The 9462-nt window shown below is 32.3% G+C and overlaps 1 protein-coding gene across 1 annotated transcript; it reads right to left on the bottom strand.

Moving 5' to 3' along the window:
* Window positions 1-210: 210 nt before the first annotated feature.
* LOC116128988 (probable sucrose-phosphate synthase 4) lies at window positions 211-8086 on the bottom strand. Its single transcript, XM_031414730.1, is given in 14 exon segments — window positions 211-233; window positions 516-580; window positions 1145-1215; window positions 1454-2210; window positions 2212-2297; window positions 2518-2580; window positions 2739-2823; window positions 3266-3704; window positions 3851-3912; window positions 3987-4186; window positions 4380-4443; window positions 4646-4869; window positions 5903-5992; window positions 7588-8086. Coding segments are annotated over 14 exon segments (2439 nt in total). The 5' UTR covers window positions 7798-8086.
* Window positions 8087-9462: the final 1376 nt, after the last annotated feature.

Raw genomic sequence — 9462 nt, 5'->3', positions numbered from 1 at the left:
TTCAGATCTTGAGAGATTTCAAACCACAGCGCTGCTTGGGAAACTCACAAGATTTTTGCAGTCTTTCAAATTTAAAAGCACAGCTTTGTGAGCAGTCCAACGGATTCGTGAACCTCAAGCAAGCTTATACACCCTTCAAGATCAAGGCTCTCTATATTCGGAATTTGTGTGAAGTCTGGTGTTTTAATCAGATTGTAAGGTGACTAAGCTTCATGTTTTCAACTTCTCAAAAGCTACAAGAACACAAAAAATTGATTTCATAACTTAATAATTGATATGCATTCAGAGAGATTGAGCATTAATATGTATACCTTTATTCCGTTCAAAGATTGGACATGACTAAACACATGTGAGTTTACAAAAGTTCTGAGGATGAAACTTGAAGGCAAAGAATTTGAAGGATATTTATGCCATTTCAGAAATCGCAACTCATTTGAGAGGTACTAGGTCTCCCGAAATGTGCACATTACTGATTTTGAGCAGTCTCAAATTGTTCATTTTAGACAAGGATTTACCATTCAAGTTTAGAATTTCAACTTCAGGCTGGTCCAGTATCATTCCTTCAAACTGCATCAGTTCCCTTCAAAAATAAAAATAAATAAATGAATATTAATAGAGAAGTTACCTTGATGAAATGCAATATATGAAATAATGGTACATAATTCATTCTCTTAAAAAATTCTTAATATTTCTCTCAAAACACGAAAGCTATCCTTAGAAAGCCATAAACTACTCATTTTCCAGGGTTATCACGATGTTGTTCACGAACAAATTCCAACCCATTTCGTATCAAATCATGCATCCACAATTATTATTTCGGATGGTTATTAGAGATTTGTGTCGAGTTCTTTTATTCCTATGGCTGAATTAAAACCAAAACCATTCAGTTTTTCCATGACTTGATCTTTGTTTTTCCCATTAAAGAAACATGAGATATCTAAAAATATCTTTTATCTATTTGATCGGAATCATAACTTATTCTTAGCACTTTTGCAATTCTTTCATTGGAACATCCCGTAGTCTGTCCAAGGCATTGTCCATTCCTCTACACTTCTATTACACAAATAGGATCCCAACACTACAAGAGCTAATGGAAGTCCTTGCGTATAACTTACGACACTCATGGAGAGCCAAACATACTTACAGAGGGTTTCTTGTTTTGAAGGCCTTTGATTCAAACAGGTTGAGAGCTTCATCTTGTTTCAATCCTTCAACCTTAATATATGTGTATTTTATCCATGGCTTACAAGCAAATGTTGATCTCTAGTTGTAATGACGATTTACTACCAGAACCAAACCACTCATGCTCTCCAGCCAATGCTTCCAATTGTTCTAATTGATCAACATCATCAAGAACAAGAAAAACTCTTTTCCCAAGCCGACTACTTATCAAATTGATCCTGATGTAATCAATTTATATCAGTATTTTTGAACATTGTCATAAAAATCTTACCTTGGCCCCTGGTTTTATGCTGTAAGAGTAGCATCTGGAACTGCATGCATCCACATACTCTGCAATGTCATCATCCTCATCTCCATCTTCTGTCCTCGCAAGCCTAATCACCATTGATCTCACATTCTCACCAGGCCATTTGTATTCTACATGGGCTTCGCAGTCCAAATCAGCCACCATATCTCTCCATGGGTAATATAGTTCACTTCCACTGTTACATATTATTGCATCAAAATCTTCTATATTTACTGGGCAGCTTTTGATTGCTTCCATAGTCTACCATAAACTCGAACCAGTTAACAATATGAAGCCTACTTTGCCCAAGCCTATACTCAATCCTGCTGCTTTCATCACATTCTTGATTGTTGTTTGAAACTTCTCTGTGATATTGCTGTTGCTTTCATAGAAATAAGCAGCTATTACAGAGAGCATCTGCCTTCTACTAGGACTGCGAGTGACACTGGCACTGCCATTGAAGGAAGCCTTTTGGGTGATGGCTTCAATGAGTTTTTTCTGTTGCATTGCTGCATCAAGCTCCCCATTAAGCTTGAAGTCTCCTTCTATGGAGACCTTTAAAGAAAGATCTTCCACATCTTTTAGAGAGTCACTCATTGGTTCTTTAGGAACGTTCATGATCTCAAGACGTGTGGTTGGGTGATGGTTCCTACAGTCTTCTACATGTGAGAGGTGGTTACGGCAGTGTTCTATCCATGAAAAGCGGTGGATTTTCTTGAGTCCATTTTTTTGACAATCAGACTATTTCTTTTTCAGCAACCAGCTTTAGGAGGGCATCTGCTACGGCTTTCTGATCATGCGGGTCAATTAGGAGACCATTGTTAAGCACCTGGTGGTAAAACAGAGTCCTCTGTTACTATCAGTCTGAGTCATAAGGTGATACTATGATTAATTCATTAGGTGGCCAAAATTTCCCATCAAAGCTATTTCTGTCATAATTTCATAGTTTGGAGTGTTATAAGATGAGGTATTTTTGAATTCTGCATAATTTTAGTCTAGGCATGCATTTCTTCTACACAACTTTCTATAAAGGATGAGAAATTTGGAACCTTCACAATGTCCACAGGTCCCCCGTTCTTTGTGGCAATAATACACAAAGATGAGGCGCGGTTTCATTGATACTGCAAATTCCATTGAATACAAAAAGTAATGATTTAACCTAAATACAAAGATATATATATAGGCTAAACAAAGAATATGAAACAATCTACCCTTAATAAATAATAAAACAAAATAACCCATATTTCTTAACATCTCCCCTCAAACTCACGATGCGGCAGTCTACAAGCATCGAGAGTTGCCAACTAGAAAACGAAAACGGGAAATAGAATGCGACTTGGTAAGAAATCTGCAATCTGCACAGAGAGAAACCAATGTAAGGTAATGGTGCCATGCTTGAGATGATGACGAGTAAGGTGACAATCGATCTCAATGTGCTTAGTTTGTTCATGAAAAACCGAGTTGTGAGCAATCTGAATAGAATTCTGGTTGTCACAATACATAGGAGTGGGATGAGAAAAAGAAACGCCCATATCTGCAAGTAACCAACGTAACCAAACAATCTCTTTGGTAATAGATGTCATAGCACGATATTCTGCTTCGGTTGAAGATTGAGAAACAATAGATTGTTTCTTGCTCTTCTAAGAAATAAGAGAATCACCCAAAAAGATACAGAAACCAGTAACAGACTTGCGATCCGTGGGATCACTGCCATGATCAACATCAGAGTATGCACGTAGCTCCAAGGAAGAGGAGGATGGAAGTAAAAGACTCTAAAAGACTATACCCCGAAGATACCGCAAAATACGAAGAACAGCTGCCCAATGAACTGTAGTAGGAGAAGCAACAAACTGACTAACAACATGAACAACATATGTAATATCTGGACGAGTAATAGTGAGATATACCAAACTCCCAACAACAGTACGGTATAAAGTAGGATCTGATAAAGGTAAACCATCAGAAGAAGAATTCTTTGCATTAACCTCAATCGGAGTATCGACAGTTTTTTTATCAGTAAATCTAACCCGCTCAAGAATATCTGCAACATATTTCGACTGAGAGAGAAGATAACCTCTAGGTGAGTAGGCTATCTCAATACCCAAGAAATATCGTAAAGAACCCAAATCATTCATTTCAAACTGTTGAACTAACCCTGTCTTCAAAACTGAAATACCATCAATATCATCACCAGTAATAATCTTGTCATCAACATATAAAGACAAAATGATATGACCTGCATCAGTGCACTTAACAAAAAGAGCAGAATCATGACTATTAGAAGCAAATCCAAGGGAAGAGATCACAATAGAAAATTTCTCAAACCAAGCACGAGGTGCTTATTTAAGACCATATAACGCTTTCTTCAGCTTGCAAACATACCCANTATTGCACCATCAACAAATTCAGGTATGTGTGGCCAAAGTGACTCTTTTGCTATGTACCTGTAACACAAACATTAGAGCAATTCTTCCGAAAATAATCAACGTAAAAGCTTGGATCAGGCGAAGATTATTACTTATCGCGAGCACCACACGGGATGCGGATGATATAGGCTCCGCAACTGCCACTGCCGTCGACGGGGCAAGACAACATCTCAATGGGTTCACCATAGCTAAAGTCTACTTCTGGTGAGGCAATTTGCCTTGTCAAGAGATCCACACGATGAACTCCTTTAGTGTTGGCCAAGGCTCTTGCAAGTTCAACAACATATTTTACCTGAAAAAAATGTACTCAAGAATTAGACTAGAAATGTAATGTGATTTAGTACCAGCTCAGTAAGTTTATCATGCCAATACAATCTAAACGTTCCAAATTTTAAAAATATAAATACACAAAATAATTATGAAAATTAAAAAGATTAATGGTATTACCCGAAAATAATAAATTAAAAATATATGAGCATAAATACCTGACCACCAGTATCAGAATCTCTTCCAAGCTCCATATTTTCTCCTCGTATCAGCCCATGCATACTACAAACAAAAAATTAGACACAATATAAGTTTCTTAAAAATAATTCTTTTGATTTTAGGTTGTCGTACAGCACAGAGGTAATGTTACCCTAATATGAACATTAGATTATGGTTGGCGGGCATCTTATATAAACATTGCTCATTTCTCTTTCAAGTTCAGCACCTTAGAAACATTGAGCTCAGATGACAAATGTGTACATACCTTATCAAGACAATGTAGAGGTTCTTGCTAGACTTATCTTCATCATTCCATATTTGCAAGTCAGAATTGATTCTTGTTAAATATTTGGAAGATTCTGAAATATTAGCATCTCCCTTCTCCTTCTCGCCTTCGGAGAGCTCCGAAAGGTCATCAGCAGCATCGTTTCGACCTTGCTCACGCTCGAAACGTCTCTTTGCTAGCCTTTGTGCATCCTCCCAAGCAATCTACAAACATAAATATAATTTGTATGTATATATGGTAGTCTACTGTTTGACTTTGATAATTAAATGATAGACTTGTAAGATTGAAAGAAACTTATAGTATAGCGATATTTGTTTTGCAATGTGATTTATTGTCATATGCAAGTTATGCATCGGCATAGTTAGCATCATATGTAATTTCATTTATTTTTGGTTTAATTTATCAATCTGAATCTCTGATATTGACTGATTTAGATTAAGATTGAACCTTATATTTATGGGCCGGTAAGAGGAGAAAGAAGTACTTGTTTAGTTGAGCCCATTATTGAATGTGTACTCAGATATTTAATGTATGGACTTAGTGCACTGGGCTTTAATTTTTGTCTAGATTTTGAGAAAGTTTGTTAAAATTGGGCTGGAGATCCCGGTATCAAATTATTCATCAATTTAGCTGGAATTTTAACATGTTTTATAACAAAAACCCCCTTCAGTATAATCAAATAGCAAAAGTCCTTTTGTGGTTGTAGTAATAACAAAAATCTCTATACAGTTAAGTTTTTTGTGTTGAAATAAAGGGCAAAGTGGCAATTTTGTAAAATATTATTAACTTCTCTTATTATAAATTCTAACAGCACACTAATAAGAGGATTTATGTTATTTCTGAAATCTGATGGAGACTTTTGTTATTTTATTAAACCTTGGGGGTAGAGAAATCCACTAATTAAAAGTTAAAACCCAATTAATTATTAAGGTATTTTCATAATAACTCTTTTAAAAAGGTTACTAACTATTCTCATAATTTTAGATACCATTTTCAACCAAACTCAAAACATTTTAGGATGTCAATTAATTTTTTTTTTTTTTTTTTTCAAGAAAAAGAAAAAGAAAAAAAAGAAAAGATAGATACAAAAAGTAGAAAAATAAAGCAAGCCGGTCATAAGAACATGAATTTTCTTCAATTTTTCTTGGACTTTAAATTAAATGCTCCGTAAAGAAAAAGAAAAAGAAAAAGAAAGTGTAGATAAAATAGCGGAAGTTGAAGTTGAAAAGGTAATACTTGTTTCTTTTTGCGAGCAAGATGCCAAATTCGCCAGCACATATTCTCCAGCCTGTTACTCCCTTCACGGGAATTCCTTGTTGCTATTACCTGCATTCACATCAACCTTTCAGTATCTCACAAGTTTCCCTTTCCCTTTCCACTTTTCATTAAATTAAAAATTAAAAAGCCAGCTATTAAATTTTGTTTATTATGTTTCAAATGAGAACCAATATATGTGTATTTATTCAATCACAACGTACCATGCTAATATGTATAATTTACATGTGTATTGTGATTAAATATAGGTAGATGTATTTATTCACAAAAACATATATTTTTGTTACATGTGTTTGTACATTTGTTTAATACTGATGTAAAATATTAATACATCGTGATAGAATGATTACAAATGCGTTTGTGTTACTTAAAACTTTTTTTAATATATATTTATACACAAATAACAAAAATACAGGACATGCAACTTCCTAGTTTTGCTTGATTGTTGCAAATATTTGTATGCTATATATATGGTTACATTAATAATTTATTTTTGAAGTGGATTTAATTCATTTCATCTTTGGGTTAGTGTTATTGAACTTCTTGAATTTAAGTATAATTTATAACACTACATATAAACTTAGAATTATTATTGGATTCCCCTATTCTCTCTTAAGATTTTGCTTGATTATTGCTAATCTCATTTAAGAGTGGTGGTTGTTAATGTTAACAATAAGAGAACTTTAGGCAAAGTTAGAAAAACTTAGAAGGGCGAAATTGATCATTCTCAAAGTATTGGGAATTTTAGAGAGAGAAGGAGGAGGGGTGGGGTGGGTTTGGTTGTTGGTGTTGTGAAAATTAGCACTTTATTGTTTTATTTTGGTTTTTATTTTTATTTCACATTGGAGTAGTTATCTAGTATGTATACTTATACCAAGAACTTTGTATTTGACTTTTTTCTTTTTTTTTTTAAATCTCTATTTTATTTCAGGTGAAAATTTATAAATGATTTATCTAATTATATTCAATATCTCTCTCTCTCTCTCTCTCTCTCTATATATATATATATATATATATTCAATTTCATGTGTAATAAACTTGTTTAATTAAAAAAATAGAGTATAATTAATTAATGAAAATAGTAAGAGAAGAGAAAAGCTTCATATTGAAAGTTAATTTTCCTCCATTGAAAATATTTGTTATTATTATTATTATTGTTATTATATTCTTATTCTAAATTCCCATTTCTTTTTATAGTTATTATTGACAAAAAATATCACAAGTATATAAGGTCCCTTTACTGACATTTTTTTTCCAAAAATAAAAAATAGATAAAAAATCAGACTCTCTCAAAAAGGTCCAATATTGTAGCATTTTCTTTTAAGTTAACATCTCATTCCAAATAAAAAAATAATTTTTTTTTTAACAAAATGTTAATATTGGTTGGGACCCTAGAGAACCAATTTTTTTCATTTGGCCTACAAAGAGGATCAATCTAATTGTACTTCCAAACTCTGCCACACAAAATATTGAGATATATGTTCATTTTCTATATACATATATATATATATATTTTTAATTTCTTTTTTTTTTTATGTCCATAATTACATTATAATATGACATTTTCCCACATTGTTTATCAAACAATATGCATAAGAGAATGACTATATGAATAAATATATAGGCGTTGAGAGAATTGAACTGACCTTGACCCAAGTTCTATGGAGGTCAGATTCATCAAAACTATTAATCACTTCTTCAACGAAGTATTTTGTAGGGCTAAACAATTGCCCCTCCTTTTGCTTTGATTCTTCAAACTTTGAAAGCTTCAACTTCCCATCATCCATTTTTCTTTTCCCACTTCCCACATCTAAAATTGCCTCCAAGTACCCATTTATCCACTCATTTCCAGCCATTTCACCTTCTCTCTAGCTTCAACAAGCACTTTTCTTAGAAGCGCTTCTGAATCTTTGTTTATGATATATGAAGAAGAAAATTATTAAAGAAAAAGAAAAAAAGAAACTCAAAAGAAAGTGAAGTACTATTATTTTGAAAGATAATAAATATTCATTACAAGAAATACCACTTTCCGCAACGAAAATTTTCCTAGAAAATCTTCATGGTAGCAAAGAGAAAAGTTTTCAAAGAGAGAGAGAGAGGTGAGGTTTCAAGTAATGGCTCTTTGAAACCAAATTGGAAGTAAACAAGTAAAGGCTTTTTATAAGGATTGAGGAATGGGGTATTTACTATTTAGGTATATTTTTTTAATATTCTATAATATTTTATGAACTTTCTATTGTCTTATTGACGATATGGACTGTGGGATTGAGTGGTATTTGTTCTCTCCCTTTATTTTATGTTTAAAAATTCTCTTTACAAACGCATATTACTCTCACAACCATATTCTTCAATTATTCTCCACTTACACCTAAAAGTTCTTTCAAAATTTAAAACCTATATGGAGAATCCATTTTTTTTCTTTCATAAACTATCTATTCTTGCCTTATTATTAAGGGTCTTTTTTTCATCCTTTTTCCCAAAGCCTTAGGAAATATTGTAAAAATAAAATGGCAATGGTGGTCCTTGATACATCTTTGATGACCAATTGCAAAGAATATTTGTTATTCGGAATAATATTTGTTATTATGATAAACTTTGATGGTATGTGAAAACACTTGATTAGGAGAATTAATTATACTCGATCTAAAACATATATAAATTTTGTTCAATAATATAACACCCTGTTTTATTTCAAATTTTCTTATATGATGTTTAGATCAATTGATTAAACTTTTTAAGACATATGTTAAAATATGGATAAAACTGTAAAAAATAAGAGTAAAATGTGATTTATTATATGATAATACAAAATTTAATTGGTTGAAAATGTGCTTTTTCTTGAGATGAAACTTGTATAACCTATCAATTCGACCCAAATTAATCATTTTACAATTTTTTATAATGTAGAATTAAGTAATCAATTTAGAGTAATATATAAAAGAATGGGGTCTTTTTGCAAACTGAAAAAAAAAAGTAATATTTTGTCTTTGATGAGTTGCACTTGTTTCAAGGATGATGCGCTCAGAAACAAACTCATTTAGTACATTTTGTCTAAACTCTAGCAAACGACAGGTCTTTCCATTGTCGTTTTTATGCGAAATAACTTTATTCTTTGAGGGTCTTTACAATAGCAACTCTTGTTTGTATTTACAAAATAGAATTTTCTTTCAGCCCAACTTGTTTATTAAGTCAATGTTATCTTACAAATTTGACTTGAAAAACCTTTTGGAAGTAGTTTTTGGTGGAGATTTATCTTTTGGGTAATTTTTTTTTTTTTTCATAATTTTAAAAGAAAAACTTATAAGAGAGTTTTATTATCTCACCACATCAACATGGTGAAATGATGAGAAAAACATTCTTTTTTATAACAAAAAATTTACAACTAAAAAGAAAAATTAGATTTACACAACCAAATAATTAACAATCTTCACAGCTTCTATTTCTTTAAGCTCTATCTGAAAAAGGCATCATAAAATCTCAAAAGTTATAAAGATGTTAATTAATAAAGAGAGGTAAATCTA

This window comes from Pistacia vera, unplaced genomic scaffold (assembly GCF_008641045.1).
Source record: "Pistacia vera cultivar Batoury unplaced genomic scaffold, PisVer_v2 Contig206, whole genome shotgun sequence".
NCBI lineage: Eukaryota > Viridiplantae > Streptophyta > Magnoliopsida > Sapindales > Anacardiaceae > Pistacia > Pistacia vera.
The sequence above is the reverse complement of the archived record's forward strand: the minus strand, read 5'-3'. Positions and strand labels throughout refer to the sequence as shown.